The following is an 18,505-nucleotide window of genomic DNA, read 5'->3' as shown; positions in this document are numbered from 1 at the left end:
TGTTGTTGTTACCTCATGATAGTTTTGTTGATACCGAGACATTTTAAGTAATATGTGGTAGCAACTGTAGATGCATATTCTTCTACCCCCCCAAACTGTTGTTTATTTGTTTAGTGACTTAGAGTACTCTGATAAAGTATATTTATCCATTTATCATTCCCCCGCAATGTGAAGTCTCTGATGTCACTCCTCAGAGGGGATAGCCTTGAATATGTGCACCTTTACCCTGGGATGACAGTGGTCATCCACCTGGCAACGGGCAATCTTTGACCATCTCTTACCCTGATTTCTTTGTTTTCTGCCTCATTGGGTACTACACCCAGATCTACTAATTGCTGACTAGTTGCTGTACTGTTTTTGACAATGCTGCAATGCATAAATTGCTTTACAACCTTATCCTGTTAAATTCAGGCAGATTTACTTGTTGAGAACAGTTAGTGGGTGGGGGTAGTAGCCTCTGATCTTCTCTTCTTGCCTCTCCAGATGTAGGATCTTCACCCTACATTTATCTTCATGCTTGGGACAGGATGATCAGGGCCTGCCATGCCTAAGGTAGAGTTTCCACCCTAAAAGTAGTGACTGAGTGAAGGAAGTGAGCCTCCAACCCCACTGGATGGATTAACCAGATATTTAATCTCTTCAACTTGAAGTTGGAAGGGATTGGAAGTGCTGAAGGCCTGCTCTTCTGGTGACTGAGAGCTGAGAGGGGAAGGAGCCCTGTCTTTTGGTCACACCAGCCTGGAGTGGAGCTTCTGTCCAGCTGAGCTGCTGCAGGGAGAGAAGTGGGTCTTGGCTCATATGTTAAAGACTCACTGTTCTTACTGAGATTTTATTGATTTTCTTGAAAAAATATTTCCTCATTTGCTGTAGCCTCTTGGGACAATTTCCAGAGACTTTATTTTATTTTATTTTTACTGCTTTATTTACCAGTTATGGTTGTTTTGCTAGGGAACTACCCATGAGGTTCCTCATACACAGTATTTGAAAGTGGGCTTTATGGCCTTTCATTTTTAGATAAACAACATGCATTTTTTAGGTACAGGGACACCTCCTTTCTTATGAAGATGTCTGTTTATTTACTCAGGCTGTGCCGAGCCCCAGTTGTAGCCCACGGGCCCTGCAGCCTTTGCTGGGCCAGCAGGATCTTTAGCTGTGGCATGTGAACGCCTGGGTGTATCATGTGGTGTGTTTTGGTTTTTGTTTTTGACTGTACCTCATGGCACAGGGATCTTAGTTCTCTGACCAGGGATTGAACCTGGGCTTCCTGCATTGGGAATGTGGAGTTTTAGCCACTGGACCACCAGGAGAGACCCTGCATCTTTTGTTGTTGCTGTCGTTTTTAGTTTTATATAGGTATGTGTGTGAGCTTCCCTGATGGCTCAGCGGGTAGACAATCTGCCTGCAGTGCCAGAGTTATAGGAGAGGTGGGCTCAATCCCTGGCTTGGGAAGATCCCCTGGACGAGGGCATGGCAGCTCCCTCCAGCATTCTTGCCTGGAGAATCCCAAGGAGCCTGGCAGCTACAGTGCATAGGGTCATGAAACTGCAGACTCAACTGAAGCACCTGAGCACGCATGCATGTATGTGTGTGCCACCTAATGAGCTGGTAGTCTTCCTTTAATGAGGTAAATGCAGATGAATGACTGATTTTTAAATTGTATTTTTATTGAAGTATAGTTGATGTATAATATTAGTTACACTCATACAACAGTGATTCACAAAATTTTTTTATTTTAAATGGGTGCATAGTATTCTTTTTAAAAAAACATCAAAATAAAATTGACATATAACATTATATTAGTTTCAGTTGTACTGCATGATTATTTGATATATGTATACATTGTGAAATGATCAGCACAATAGTTAGTTAACATTTATCACCACACATGGTAACAATTTTCCCCTGTGATAAAACTCTTTAAAATCTACTCTTAGCAGCATTCATATACAATATAGTATTATCAACTATAGTCACCATTGTGTCTCTAGGACTTATTTATTTTATGGCTGGAATTTTGTACCATTTGACCCCCTCCACCCATCTCCCCCATCCCTTGCCTATGGCCACCACCAATCTTTTCTTTGTATATATGAGTTTGGTTTTTTTTTTTTTTTTTTTTTAGTTCTACCACTTTATTGCTACCAACGCATTTCCCGCCACCCTCGTGCACACATGCTGTCATGTAATCCCATGGACTTCAGCCCGCCAGACTCCTCTGTCCATGGACTTTTCCAGGCAAGAATACTGGAGTGGGTTGCCATTTCCTTCTCCAGAGTTTGGTTTTTAAAAAAATTTTTAAAGTCCTAATGTAGTTGACTTATATTAATTTCAAGTGTTCAACAAAGTGGTTCAGTTTTATATATATATGTATTTTTCAGATTATTTTACATTATATTACATAATAAGATTATTACCTATACTTATTATTGCATAAGGTTATTATAAGATATTGAATATTATTCTGTTATACAGTAAATTCTTGTTGCTTACCTGTTTTATATATAATCCCATCCTCCTTGTTTATCTGCCTCTCCCTTTCCTCTTTGGTAACCATCAGTTTGTTTTCTAGTCTATGAGTCTGTTTCTGTTTTCTTTATAGATTCATTTGGATTATTTTTAGATTCCACATATAAGTGATATTGTATAATTGATTGTCTTTCTCTATCTGACTTCCTTCACTTAGTATGATAATCTCTAGGCCCATGAGTTGCTGCAAATGGCAATATTTCATTCTTTTTAATGGCTGAGTAATATTCCATACGCAAACCCATATATTCCCATACACCACACATCTTTATCCATTCATCTGTTGATGGATACTTAGGTTGCTTTCATGTCTTGGCTATTGTAAATAGTGCTACTATGACCATTGGGGTGAATGTATCTTTTCAGATTAAAGTTTACATCTTTCCCAGTATATAACAAAGAATAGGATTGCTGGATCATATATGATAGCTCTAGTTTTAGTTCTTTAAGGAATTGCCATACTGTTTTCCACAGTGGCTGTACCAATTTACATTCCCACCAACAGTGTAGGAGAGTTCTGTTTTCTCTGCATCCTTTCTAGCATTTATTGTTTATAGACTTTTTGATGATAACCATTCTGACTGGTTTGAGGCAATACTTCATTGTGGTTTTGACTTGAATTTCTCTAATAATTAGTGATATTGAGCATCTTTTCATGTGCATGTTAGCCATCTGTATGTCTTCTTTGGAGAAATGTCTATTTAGATTTTCTGTCCATTTTTTGATTAGGTTGTTTTTTGATATTGAATTGTATAAGCTGTATATTTTGGATATCAGTCTTTTTTTTGGTTGTATCATTTGCAAATATTTTCTCCCATTCCATAGGTTGTCTTTTTGTTTTGTTGATGGTTTCCTTTGCTGTGCAAAAGTTTTTAAGTTTGATTCAGTACGGTTTGTTTATTTTTGCTTTTATTTCTTTTGCCTTGAGAGCCTGAGCCAAGAAACTATTTTTACGATTTATATCAGAGAATATTTTGTCTGTGTGTTCTCTTTTAGGAGTTTTATGGTGTCATGTCTTATATGTAGGTCTTTTAAGGCTTTTTTTTTTTTTTTTTTTAATTTTGGTCATGCCACAGAGCATGTGGGATCCTGTTTCTCTGACCAGGGATTGAACCCACATGCCTGTGTTGAAAGCACAGAGCCTTAATCACTGGGCCACCAGGGAAATCTCTTTAATCCATTTTGAGTTTATTTTTTGTGTATGATGTGAGGGAGTGTTTTGCTTTCATTGATTTATGTGAGGCTGTCCAGCTTTCCAAGCACGATTTGCTGAAGAGAATGTCTTTTCTTCGTTGTATATTCTTGCCTCCTTAGTTAAGGTTGATTGCCCCTGAGTCTGTAGGTTTATTTCTGGACTTTGTGTCCTGTCTCATTGATCTCTGTTTGTGCCAGTACCACACTGTCTTAGTTACTGTAGGTTTGTAGTATTGTCTGAAGTCTAGGAGGATTGTGCCTACAGCTTAGTTTTTTTTCTTCAAGATTGCTTTGACACTTCTGTCTTTTTCTCTTTCTTTCTTTAAGATTTCACATGTAAGTAAGGACATGCTCTAAAATAGCCACAGCACTTTTGGGAAATTCAACCAGGATTCTGTATTAATAGTTGATAGTTGTTCTGCAGTATTCACTGCAGGGCATTCTTAGGCTCGGCTGTATTTTCGGACATGTAGGGCACCAGGGGCCACATTCATATCAGGCACATTCAGAAGGACATGGGACAGGAGCCAGTGTCACGCCCTCTGTTTTGGAGCCCAATAGCAGAGACAGAGCTATAGGGTGCGGTTTAAGGGTGCTCTTTAAGGGTGAGGTTTCAGGCTTAGAGGCAGAACTGCAGCAGGCAGTGCTCAACTGCCCATCCTTACAAGCCTCATGCCCCCCAGTGTAAAATTGTAGATGAAGAACTCCCAGACCCTCAAAGAGCTGTGCCTGTTCCCAGAGGGGTTGCACTAAGGGGGAGCTCAAGTGATAATCTCTAGCAGGTGTTCACACTCCTCCAGTTGGGTGCCATTTGCCCATCAGGGGTCATTTTTACCCTGTTACCCCTCAGAAAGTAGACCATAAGTCACATTCTCATGTAGGAAGTGAAGAGGTTTTGTTACTCTGTTATCTACAGCAGTCCAGCTGGTTTTGCCAGTTACCCCGGGCTGTCCTTTATAGCAGCCTTTTTTCCATCTAACATCATGTGTTGTGTTTAGTCACATCTCTTTTAATTTCCTGTCATCTGCAAAAGTTGTCTTTCATGACATTGCCGATTTCAAAGAGTACAAGCCAGCTGATGTATGGACCATTTCACAATTTCCTTGTGATTAGATCAGGTGATGCACTCTGGTAGGAGCTCTGAAGGCATAATGTTGTACCCTTCTTGGTACACCCACAGGAGGACACAGTGTGGCTTGTCCCACTGCTGATTGTGTTAAACTTGACCTTGACCATTTGGTTAAGGTGATGTTCATCAGAGACTTGCATGCTGTGCGTGCAAGTTGCTTCAGTCATGTTTGACTCTTTACGACCCTATGGACTGTAGCCCATCAGGCTCCTCTGTCCATGGGATTCTCCAGGCAAGAATGCTGCAGTGGGTTGCCATTCCCTTCTCCAGGGGATCTTCCTGACCCAGGGATCAAACCCACATCTCTTACATCTCCTGCATTGGCAAGCAAGTGCTTTACCACTGGTGCCACCTGGGAAGACCAAAGATAACTTTATCTCTTGTGATTATAAAACTGGTGGAGGTGATCCATGGAGACTGCGTGAGAATCCATCCCTCAGCAAGCTTTCATTCACCCGTTTTAGTATCCACTGATGGTTCTCACCTGCATAAGTTTTTACTGTGATGTTGCCAAGCGGTGCTGTTTGAACTAGACCATTTCTTCGACTTCATCATTACGTACTAATCTCTTTTTTAAGGTACTTTTTAAATACCTGGAGCTCTGCTTCTCAGTGAAACAGGTTGGCTTCCTGTGTCCATTATACCAAATTACTGAAAATTAAAGCATCCAAACAGAATTAGGTATTTTAATCTGAAGTGAAAAAAGTCTCTTGGACTAGGAGCATTTTGACATACCTGAAGAAGGACAAGAGGAGGGATGGATGTGACGAGGGCCTGGACAGCTGCTCCCATCTCTACCTGCCCTGGCATGCATGAACATACGAGGGTAATCGAAGGGAGTGAAACAGAAAGCTCTGTGTACAGTGTCAATCATTCAGTGAGTGTGAGGGTCTGCTTTCAGCCATTTTCACATGGTTTCAAAAAGAGCCATGTGACAAAGCTTCCACATTATGAACATTGAGTAACCTGTTTAAGTAGCAAGTCATTAAGCCTTATGCTAGTAAAATTATCATATACATGGGTTTCTGTAAATGCTTGAGAGAATTGTACTTTGAAGAGCAAATCTCATTTGAAATCAACATATAAAATGTTACTTCAAAGAATATCTGTCTCTAGGTGACATGTTGAGCCCAAAATCCCTACAGTTTATAAAGATTTTATTTGTTTGGATTGGCTTCCTCTTTTCAGTATGTATCTTGTAAGCCTCTCACTTCATACTTTTCTGACATGTTTATCTCACTTTTTTACAGGTACCTCCTACTTAACAGATATTGTATGGTGGGCAGGAACAATTGCAAGTAAGTACTCTTTGGTGAAAAGCTTGGTCTTTGTAAGATCAGTCATTTTTCTGGCAGGGCTGGGTGGAGGTGGTGGGTTGAGCTTAGCTTGTTCTCTGGAATGAGGACTAAGAGGGTGGGGGGCAATGGAGGGCGAGGGTAGAGGCTCCTGCTGCCTGAAACTAGTCCTGAATTTTGTCCAGGTCAGAGTGCCCTGGGCCTGAAGAAATTAAGGCAGCTTCCTCATCTGTGGTTAGTCTGTGGGCATCTGGTGAACTTTTGCTCAATGTCATTGGTTTTACAAAGGAGAGTTTCTTCACTCAGCCTTAACAGAGGTCATGTGTTGTAAAATTAGACTTCAGAACTTTAAATATGTAAAGAAAAATTTTGTTAGATATTTCAGATATATCTTGAGGTCTATTTGTCACATGTTGTCTTTAGGCAAGAAATTTTCTGGCAGATGTTGCTTTATTGAAGAACTCATGTTTGAGCTTTGTATTGATGCATCCCCAGACACAGTCCTGTGCAGGCAATAGTGTTTCCACTGGACGTGCCAGCAGTATGTCACTGGAATGTTTCCCACGTCACTTGAAGGGACAGGGAAAGCTCTATATGATCTGTCTTAAAACAGGGATATGTTAAGAAGAAAGTGGATGTACACTTTTACTGCATCCACTTCAGTCACCGTTGGTTAAATTGGGAATTTTCGTAGCAAGCTGAAGCTACTCCCCTGACTAATTGGGCCAGTGATAGGTGGTACTGGGCCTGCTGTCCTTTGCCCTCAGGACTGTTACATGCAAACAGTGTCCCATATGTCCTTCCTCACCTGGAATGGGAAAGAAGCCCTTTCAGAGCAGTCTTGCAAAATTCAACTCTGTGATAATGCTCAAAGAGAGTTTTGTAATTGCAGTGACATCCTTGTGATTCTCTTGACAGTGGCTGTTGGCCAGATTGGAAACTTCCTGGCTTACACAGCAGTCCCCACGGTCCTGGTGACTCCTCTGGGTGCCCTTGGAGTGCCATTTGGGTGAGAACTGGGATTCTGTGTTTTGGTTTTGTGTGTGTGTGTGTGTGTGTGTTTTGGTTTTTAATGTGTGGTTTAGGTATAAGAAAACTTCTCATTTTAAATGTTTTTGTTAAAATAATAAAAGTAAAAGTAACTGAAGTTAGATCTTTAGTATTGCACTTCTGGGGTTAATTTTATCCCTTCAGATTTAGTTGTGTGAATTATTAACCTTCTCTTAGACATTTGCTTTAGTATATTTCAAATTCTAACTTATCCATGTTTACAAACATGATACTATTACTCTCCTGGTCTTTCTCTGGAGGACTTCCTAGAGATTGGAATCATCCTAGCTCCTTGGCAAGTGATTCTGAGAAATCAGTAAGCAAAACTGCCAGTTGGTATTTTATTTATTTTATTTGGTGTTTTATTTACCATCTCCTATTGGATGGTAGGCAGTCCCCTACTTCAGAAAGTTATTGAGGTTGGGATAAATGACACCTGGCCTCCAGTGGCTATGAAAAGGATTTGTTACTCACAAAAGTCAATAGTAAATGTATCATTCAAGGAAAATGGCTCTGGTTTGATCTGGAGTAGAACAGGAACAATGCAGGGCGTTGAGTTTTTATTACAGTTAGGAGGTAAGCCAGGTAGAGTCCCATGCTCAGGCTAGGGTTTGCATGCTTTGAAATTTTAGTGCCAAGGGACTGAGTATGCTGGGGCCTAACATTATAAGCTCTCCTTTTTATGAGGTTGTTCAGATTTGGGACAAAAGGGAAAAGAGAGGATTGGGAACATGAAAGCTACCAGCCACCACAAATGGGGTCTTTCTCTTTTGAAAATGATTTTGTGAGACAGTTGTTAAATATATTAACAGAGGATCCCCAACCCCCATGCCATGGACTGGTAGCAGTCCTTGGCCTGTTAGGAACCTGGCTGCATAGCATGAGGTATGCAGTGAGCGAGCAAGCAAAGCTTCATATGCTGCACCCCATTGCTCCCCATAACTTGCATTACCACCTGCATCATCCTGCCTGTCACTCCCATTATTGCCTGAACCATCATTTCCCACCCCACCGCCCATCCCCATCCATCGAAAAATTATCTTCCATGAAACCAGTCCTTGGTGCTAAAAAGGTTGAGGACTGCTATATTAACACATATCCTTTTGTGAACCTATTTATATTATTTTACCTTTGAAGAAATTGTTAATAAACAGAGATAAAATAGAAGTGAAATAGAATCCAAGTTTCTAACTCATTGATATATTGGTAGGCTGCTGTGTTCCAGACAGAAGTACAGATACTTGCAGAGAAATGTATCTGTGATAGATGTAGTTAATTTAAAGTCACTTAGGCTTTAAGGTTCTATGGCCTAAAAAATACAAAAGCATTTTCCAACATGTCAACTTTTGAAAATGCATTTGTAATGTCTAATCCAAACATATCCTTAGTATATGTGTCACTTTTCATTTTGGATGACCCTGAAAAGCTTGGATTACATGAGTGGTGCTGTCATTGGGGAATCACTGCTTCAGCTTTTCAGAGCCCAGCCTCACTGTCTGTTCCCTGAAAAATAATCAGGCAAATAAATAACCCAGCTATGTGATCTTTGCATATTTAAGGCGCATATATTAAAATGCCTTGTTTCATTAATTTCCAAAGAACTATTCTTATGGACTTTGATAATTAGGTCTCCTAATCAGAAATCGGAGAAGGCGATGGCACCCCACTCCAGTACTCTTGCCTGGAAAATCCTATGGATAGAGGAGCCTGGGAGGCTGCAGTCCATGGGGTCGTGAAGAGTCGGACATGACTGAGCAACTTCACTTTCACTTTTCACTTTCATGCACTGGAGAAGGCAATGGCAGCCCACTCCAGTGTTCTTGCCTGGAGAATCCCAGGGATGGGGGAGCCTGGTGGGCTGCTGTCTATGGGGTCGCATAGAGTCTGACATGGCTGAAGCAACTTAACAGCAGCAGCAACCAGAAATGTTCACTACTCTAAGTCTTCAGGAGATATTTCCCAAAGAAGTGTGTGAAATTGCATTCTGGATTAAAAGTGCTTTCAAATTAGGATCCCAATAAAATATTTTTTAAAAATAAGAAAACTAAAGTTAATTTGGAAAAACCAAATATATCAATATGTAGATACGTATGTATATATATTTTAAAAACAGTTCTGTTTTTGTTAATGGAATGAGGTTGCTAGAATTATATAGAAATAGAAATGAAAAGAATGTGGCACTGGAGAAAAAGATGTCTATCATCAGTGAAATAGAATAGAGAGTCCCCAGAGAGGTCCACTTTTCCCTGCAGTGGTTTAATGTATGATAAAGTAGTAATCATCACAGCATAGTACTTTTTAAAAGGCTTATAAAAATGCTTTATTTGGAATTAATTTCCAAATTATAGGAAAATGCAAGGTTAAGAACAATAATAAAAATGATATTCATATTCCCTCACCCACACACATTGATTACTAAATTCTATCCCACTTTCTCCATCATTTGCTTTCTCTATATTAGCATTTTTCAACCTTATTATCGACCTAGGGGCCAGGTAATTCTTTGCTTTGAGGGTCCAGTCTGTGCTTTGTAGGGTGTTTAGCAGCATTTCTGGCTTCCACCCACCAAGTACCAGTAGCTCCTCTTCCCCAAAATGTCTTTGGACATAAGAAAATGTCACCTCGTGGGGCAAATCAGCCCTGTTTGAGAAGCACTGTTCTATTATGAATGTGATGTTTGTTTTGTTTTTTTGGATTTTGTTTTTGATCCTTATGAGATTAATTACATTTGTCTTGATCCTTTACCCTTAAACACTTTGATTTGTGTTTCCTGAGACTAGAAACATCTTCTTCATAACAATGGTATAATCATCAATTTTGATAGATTTCACTTTATTTTAATGTTAAATGTATCTTTGTGATCTGCCCTCCCCATTCCAATTTTGTTCATTGAGTCATTATAGTTATTATAGTTATTATAGCCAATATAGTTATTCTATGCTATTATCCTTTATACCATTATTTTTCCCTCTAGTGAATGATCTAGTATAGCAAGAGCAGCATGTAGTTGTCATATCTCAAGTTTAAGAAAGAGAGTTTCTTATTCTTAAAAAAATAGTGTTTGGAAACTGGTAAACAATTTGTAGGGACATCAACTTAAATCCTAATCATAGCATCATCAAAATATGATCTAACTGAACTAAGCATTATGTACAAGATGGCCATCAAGTGTGAAATACAACACTGAATGGTTTGTTGATACTACGTTCAGTGACTGATTTGTGTGATCACATGCTGTGTGATCAGTATGTTGAGGTGTGTTACCTCACTCAGCAGCGCAGGGTGTGCTGAGTAAAGCCGCAGTGAACTCTGTGTGTTAACTAGCATCCCATTAATACCTGCCTGTCTGTGACATGTAGCTACAGATAATTTATGTCTGGTTTTCACTGAATAAACCTGCATCTCTTGCACAACCCAGAGTAAGTTATGTAGAGATTTAATCTGTGAAGGAGGAGAAAAAAAGTTTAGCTATGTACCAAGAGTTTATGGCCTATGTAGAAGAAAACTTTTAATGTGTTTCATATCTTAGAAGGTTAAGAAGTTTCAAACATTTGAAGCAATAAAAATGAAAAGGTTGATTTTCTACATTGAGAAGTAAAATAAGAAGGTTGGGGAAAAGATTTCAACAAATATGACAGTATTTGTTAAAGTGTGATATAAAGAATTTCTTAAATTGACCAAAATAATATGAAAATCCCAAGAGATAAAATGACAAAGGTTGAAAAGTGCCACTTTTATACATATGAAAATAAATTTATTCCACTAATGTTAAACCACATTTTCAACAAAATGCACATAAGCAAACGTATATCATAAACATCAAAAACATGTAGGTACTGAATGGAAGAAGAGAAACATAATATCTCACTGTAGTAAAGCTAGTCTCAATTTGACATGTATTCTGATAAGCCTCAGAGAAAGCCTTAGGAAAATAACTTTTAAAAAAGTATAGTGAAAAAAATTATTACAGGAATTAAAATGTCACACTGTAAATATTCACTTAATGCAGAAGAAAGTAATGGAGAATAGGAAATAAAAAAGACATGAAACATAGAAAACAAAAAGTAAGATAATCTAACTCTCTCAGTAAAAACATTGACTGTCAGTGGGCTAAACAATCCAATTAAAAGGCAAAGATTGTCAGGCAGGTTTAAAAAAACAAGCTCCAATTATATGCTTTCTACTTCAGACATAGTTTAGATTCAGAGATACAAATAGATTGAATATAAGAGAAAGGAAAAAGATATATTTTGCCAATAGTAACTATAAGAAAGTTGGAGAGGCTGTGGATCAGATAAAATATATTATAAAACAAAACAAATGTAAATATCAAAGCTAAAATTGTAGAACTCTTAGAAGAAGTGAAGTGAAGTCGCTCAGTCATGTCTGACTCTTTGTGACCCCATGGACTGTAACCTACTAGGCTCCTCAGTCCATGGGATTTTCCACGCAAGAGTACGGGAGTGGGTTGCCATAATCTTAGAAGAAAACAGATGTAAATCTTTGTGATCTTGGATTAGGCAATGGTTTCTTAGATAAGAGATAACCTACACATGGACATCACCAGAGGGTCAATACCAAAATCAGATTGATTATATTCTTTGCAGCTAAGATGGAGAAGCTCTATACAGTCAACAAAAACAAGACCAGGAGCTGACTGTGGCTCAGATCATGAACTCCTTATTGCCAAATTCAGACTTAAATTGAATAAAGTAGGGAAAATCACAAGACCATTCAGGTATAACCTAAATCAAATCCCTTATGATTATATAGTAGAAGTGACAAATAGATTCAAGGGATTAGATCTGATAGACAGAGTGCCTGAAGAACTATGATGGAGGTTCCTGACATTGTACAGGAGGTGGTGATCAAGACCATCCCCAAGAAAAAGAAATGCAAAAAGGCAAAAAGGTTCTCTGAGGATGCTTACAAATAGCTGAGATAAGAGAAGTGAAAGGGGAAGGAGAAAAGGAAAGATATACCCATCTGAATGCAGAGTTCCAAAGAATAGCAAGGAGAGATAAGAAAGCCTTCCTAAGTGATCAATGCAAAGAAATAGAGGAAAACAGTAGAATGGGAAAGACTAGAGATCACTTCAAGAGAATTAGAGATAACCAAGGGAACATTTCATGAATGGATGGACACATTTAAGGACAGAAACGATATGGACATAACAGAAGAAGAAGATATTAAGAAGAGGTGGCACGAATACACAGAAGGACTCTGCAAAAAAGATCTTTTTTTTTTTTTATTTCCACTACCCATATTTTATTTTTTTCCATTTATTTTTATTAGTTGGAGGCTAATTACTTTACAATATTGTAGTGGTTTTTGCCATACATTGACATGAATCAGCCATGGATTTACAAGTGTTCCCCATCCAGATCCCCCCTCCCGCCTCCCTCTCCATCTCATCCCTCTGGGTCCTCCCAGTGCACCAGCCCCGAGCACTTGTCTCGTGCATCCAACCTGGGCTGGTGATCTGTTTCACCCTTGATAGTATACTTGTTTCAATGCTATTCTCTCAGAACATCCCACCCTTGCCTTTTCCCACAGAGTTCCAAGGTCTCTTCTGTACATCTGTGTCTCTTTTTCTGTTTTGCATATAGGGTTATTGTTACCATCTTTTAAAATTCCATATATATGTGTTAGTATACTGAATTGGTCTTTATCTTTCTGGCTTACTTCATTCACTCTGTATAATGGGCTCCAGCTTCATCCATCTCATTAGAACTGATTCAAGTGAATTCTTTTTAATGGCTGAGTAATATTCCATGGTGTATATGTACCACAGCTTCCTTATCCATTCATCTGCTGATGGGCATCTAGGTTGCCTCCATATCCTGGCTATTATAAACAGTGCTGCGATGAACATTGGGGTGCACGTGTTTCTTTCAGATCTGGTTTCCTCAGTGTGATGCCAGAAGTGTGATTGCTGGGTCATATGGCAGTTCTATTTCCAGTTTTTTAAGGAATCTCCACACAGTTCTCCATAGTGGCTCTACTAGTCTGCATTCCCACCAACAGTGTAAGAGGGTTCCCTTTTCTCCACACCCTCTCCAGGATTTATTGCTTGTAGACTTTTGGATAGCGGCCATTCTGACTGGCATGTAATGGTACCTCATTGAGGTTTTAATTTGCATTTCTCTGATAATGAGTGATGTTGAGCATCTTTTCATGTGTTTGTTAGCCATCTGTATGTCTTCTTTGGAGAAATGTCTGTTTAGTTCTTTGTCCCATTTTTTGATTGGGTCATTTATTTTTCTGGAATTGAGCTGCAGGAGTTGCTTGTATATTTTTGAGATTAATCCTTTGTCTGTTTCTTCATTTGCTATTATTTTCTCCCATTCTGAAGGCTGTCTTTTCACCTTGCTTATAGTTTCCTTTGTTGTGCAAAAGTGTTTAAGTTTCATTAGGTCCCATTTGTTTATTTTTGCTTTTATTTCCAGTATTCTGGGAGGTGGGTCATAGAGGCTCTTGCTGTGATTTATGTCGGAGAGTGTTTTGCCTATGTTCTCCTCTAGGAGTTTTATAGTTTCTGGCCTTGCATTTAGATCTTTAATCCATTTTGAGTTTATTTTTGTGTATGGTGTTAGAGAGTGTTCTAGTTTCATTCTTTTACAAGTGGTTGACCAGTTTTCCCAGCACCACTTGTTAAAGAGGTTGTCTTTTTTCCATTGTATATTCTTGCCTCCTTTGTCGAAGATAAGGTGTCCATAGGTATGTGGATTTTTCCCTGGGCTTTCTATTTTGTTCCATTGATCTATATTTCTGTCTTTGTGCCAGTACCATACTGTCTTGATGACTATGGCTTTGTAGTAGAGCCTGAAGTCAGGCAGATTGATTCCTCCAGTTCCATTCTTCTTTCTCAAGATTGGCTATTCAGGGTGTTTTGTATTTCCATACAAATTGTGAAATTATTTGTTCTAGTTCTGTGAACAATACCATTGGTAGCTTGATAGGGATTGCATTGAATCTATAGATTGCTTTGGGTAGTATACTCATTTTCACAATATTGATTCTTCCAATCCACGAACACGATATATTTCTCCATCTATTTGTGTCCTCTTTGATTTCTTTCATCAGTGTTTTATAGTCCAAAAAAGATCTTAATGACCCAGATAACCACGATGGTTTGATCACTCTCCTAGAGCCAGACATCCTGGAATATGAAGTCAAGTAGGCCTTGGAAATTATCACTCTAAACAAAGTTAATGGAGGTGATGGAATTCCAGCTGAGCTGTTTCAAATCCGAAAAGATGATGCTGTTAAAGTGCTTCACCCAATATGCCATCAAATTTGGAAAACTCAGCAGTGGCCACAGGACTGGAAATGGTCAGTTTTCATTCCAGTTGCAAAGAAGGGCAGTGCCAAAGAATGTTCAAACTACTGCACAATTACACTCATTTCACACACTAGTGAAATGCTCAAAATTCTTCAAGCTAGGCTTCAATAGTATGTGAACCCAGAACTTCCAGATGTTCAAGCTGGATTTAGAAAAGGCAGAGAAACTGGAGATCAAACTGCCAACATCCGTTGGATCATAGAAAAAGCAAGAGAATTCCAGAAAAATATCTACTTCTGCTTCATTGAGTATGCCAAAGCCTTTGACTGTGTGGATCACAACAAACTGTGGAAAATTCTTCAAGAGATGAGAATACCAGACCAACTTATCTGCCTCCTGCAAAACATGTATGCAGGTCAAGAAGCAACAGTTAGAACTGGACATGGAACAATGGACTGTTTCAAAATTGGGAAAGGAGTACATCAAGGCTGTATATTATTACCCTGCTTGTTTAACTTCTATGCAGAGTATATCATGCGAAATGCTGGACTCAATGAATCACTAGCTGAAATCAAGTTTGCCAGGAGAAATATCAATAACCTCAGATATGGCAGAATGAAGAGGAACTAAAGAGCCTCTTGATGAAGGTAAAAATGGAGAGTGAAAAAGCGGGCTTAAAATTCAACGTTCAAAAAACAACAATCATGGCATCTGGTCTCATTACTTCAAGGCGAATAGATGGGGAAACAATGGAAACAGTGACAGACTTTATTTTTGTGGGCTCCATAATCACTGAGAAAGGTGACTGCAGCATGAAATTAATTAATTAAATTTAATTAATAATAATTAAAGGTGACACTTGCTCCTTGGAAGAAAAGCTGTGCTAAACTTAGTGTATTAAAAAGCACAGACATTGCTTTGCTGACAAAGGTCTGTATAGTCAAAAGTATTGTTTTTCTTTTAGTCATGTATGGCTGTGAGTATTGGACCATCAAAAAGGCTGGGTGCCAAAGAATTGACGCTTTTGAACTGTGGTGTTGGAGAAGATTCTTGAGAGTCCCTTGGACTGCAAGGAGATCACACTATTCAATCATAAAGGAAATCAGTCCTGAATATTCATTGGAAGGACTGATGCTGAAGATCCAATACTTTGGCCACCTGATGCAAAGAACTGACTCATTGGAAAAGACCCTGATGCTGGGAACGACTGAAGGAGGAGGAGAAGGGGATGACATAGGTGGATGGCATCACCGACTTGATGGACATGAGTCTGAGCAGTCTCTTTGAGTTGGTGATGGACAAAGAAGCCTGGCAGAGAAGCTGCAATCTACTGGGTTGCAGAGTCAGACACAACTGAGCAACTAAACTGAACTGAACTGAAAGCACAAGCAACAAAAGCAAAATAGATAAACTGGACATCATAATAATTAGAAGCTTTTGTGATTTAAAGGAGAACATCAAGAAAATGAAAATTCAGGAAAAAAAGGTGACACCAAAAGGTGATGTCAGAAAACATCTCCTTACAAAAATCAAGAATCAGCTATCCATAAAGAAAAAGAGCTCTGGAGTCTACTTAAGAAAATTTAGTGATACATTGGAACCAAAACCCTGAGAATAATTGCACCAAAAAAGGAAGGAGGGTATTTTCACTTTGACAGCATTATCCTTTCCCCAAAGTTGTCATTGCTCAGTGCCATGAGGGAACTTCTCAGATAGGAAGTGTTGTTCCCCTAGCCAGGAAATGAAGAATGGAGTAAGTAACCAGTTTCGCTAAGACTTTCAGAGCACCACAAGAAAGTCTCACCTAGACTGGCAAAGCAGAAGTGTATTAAGATGGCTAGGAACAAGGAAGAAAAGCAAGAGAAAGCATTGGCAACCTTACAGTGGGAGTGATTGTTGTTTGGCTCTGTGAGGGCAAGACATTAGCCTGTATCCCCACAGCTGACCCTCACCACCGTGTGCTTCCTTGAAGCTAGCCCCTTCTGCTGTGCCTTGCCATGTTGCAGGCCTCCTCTGCAGTATGCTCATTGGGAGTGGATGGACTGGCAGCCCAGCAGAGCACTCTGAGAGCCAGCCCTCCACAGCTGCTCGTTGTCTGGTTTGGGCCCTGTAGGCATTTATGTATGTAAACTTCTCTCTGTGTACCTATTTAACTGAATCCTAAATGCTTTGGCATGTTGTTGCTTCATTTTTATTCATTTCAAAGTGATTTCTAATTTCCCTTGCGATTTCTTTACTGATCCATTGATCATTTAGTAGTAAGTTTTCTCTTACGCATAAAGTTTGGAAAAGGTGACTGCTTCTTCATATGTCCAGACACCGATGCAAAGCTATAGGAATCACAAAGAATCAGAAGACATGACTCCATAAAAAGAACCTCCAATAATGCCCAAAGAAATGAATATCATGAATTTCCTAACAAATAATTCACAGTAATTGTGCTGAAAAGTCTAAACTTCAAAATAACAGATAAACATTTAATAATTATTTTCCTACCAGGAAAATAGTACAAGAACAAAGTGAAAAGTTTAATGAAGAGACAGAAAATATAAAGAAGAACTGAACAGAAATTTTAGAGCTGATGAATGAAATGACAGAACTGAAGAATTCAATAGAGAGCTTTAACAACAGACAGCCAAACAGAAAAATCAGTAAGCTTGAAGACAGATCAATTGAAATTATCCAGTGTGAGGAACAAAAAGAAAAAGGAATGAAAAAGAATGAAGAAAGCTTGTAGGATTTAAATGACATCATTAAGAGAAACAATGTAGGCTTCATTGGAATCCCAGGAAAAGAAGCAAAGAGAAAGGAGTCAGTTCAGTTCAGTTCAGTTCAGTCACTCAGTCATGTCCAACGCTTTGCGACCCCATGAACCGCAGCACGCCAGGCCTCCCTGTCCATTACCAACTCCCAGAGTCCACCCAAACCCATGTCCATCAAGTCGGTGATGCCATCCAACCATCTCATCCTCTATCATCCCCTTCTCCTCCTGCCCTCAATCTTTCCCAGCATCAGAGTCTTTTCAAATGAGTCAGCTCTTTGCATCAGGTGGCCAAAGTATTGGAATTTCATGTTCAACATCAGTCCTTCCAATGAGAAAGGAGTAGAAAGCTTATGTATAGAAATAGTGGCTGAGACCCTCCCAAACATGAGGAGAGATTTGGGCATCCAGGTTTTTGAAGGTCATAGGTTTTGTTAAAATTTCAGTCCAAAATGATCTTGTTATACACATAATAAAGCTATCTAAAATTAAACTCAAAGAGAGACTTTTAAAAGAAACAAGGGAAAAAATTCATAGAAGGAAACCCTTATAAGACTATCAATGGATTTCTGAGCAGAGATCTTTCAGGCCAGGAGAAAAGAGGATGATACATTTGACGTGCTGAAGGAAGAAACTGTCAGTCAAGATTACTATACCCGGAAAAGTTGTCTTTCAGAAATAAGGGTGAGAAAAGAGCCATAGCTACAATACTGTATTAATGGATACTCAGTAGAAAAAGATGTAAATTGTGGCATAAAAAATACAAAAGGGAGGGAGTAAAAGGTTAGAACTTCTATGTGCAACAGAAGTTAAATTGTTGTCAGTGTTAAATAGACTGTTATATCTTTAAGATGTTCTAATGTAAGCCTCATGGTAACCACAGAACAACCTTCAGTAGATTCACAAACAAGAGAAGGGAATCAACACATAGCATCATGGAAAACCATCATTTCACAGAGGAAGGCAGCAAGGGAGAAGGAAGGGTACAAGTGAACTTCAGTAAGCTAGAAGACAGTTAATAAGATGGTATTGATAAGTTGTTACCTAGCAACAATCACCGAGTGTTAGTGGATTGATTTCTGTAATCAGAACACATAGAGTGGGCTTCCCAGGTGGCTCAGTGGTAAAGAATCTGCCGATGTAGGAGACATGAGTTTGATCCCTGGTCTAGTAAGATCTCATCTTCCATGGATCAGCTAAGCCCATGAGAAACAACTATAGAGCCTGTGTTCTAAAGCCTGGGAACTGCAACTACTGAGTCCATG

At 39.0% G+C, this 18,505-nt stretch overlaps 1 protein-coding gene across 1 annotated transcript in view; it reads left to right on the top strand.

Annotated features, from left to right (window-relative positions):
- The window catches only part of NIPA1 (NIPA magnesium transporter 1), a 49,285-nt gene that overhangs the window by 13,689 nt on the left and 17,091 nt on the right, over positions 1–18,505 (top strand). The window contains exons 2-3 of the mRNA XM_065932014.1: positions 6,100–6,147; positions 7,063–7,153. Coding sequence (XP_065788086.1) covers positions 6,100–6,147; positions 7,063–7,153 — 139 coding nt within the window. The remainder of the gene's footprint in view (positions 1–6,099; positions 6,148–7,062; positions 7,154–18,505) is intronic.

This window comes from Muntiacus reevesi, chromosome 3 (genome assembly GCF_963930625.1).
Source record: "Muntiacus reevesi chromosome 3, mMunRee1.1, whole genome shotgun sequence".
NCBI classification, from domain to species: Eukaryota; Metazoa; Chordata; class Mammalia; order Artiodactyla; family Cervidae; genus Muntiacus; species Muntiacus reevesi.
This window is presented reverse-complemented; position numbering and strand designations above follow the sequence as displayed.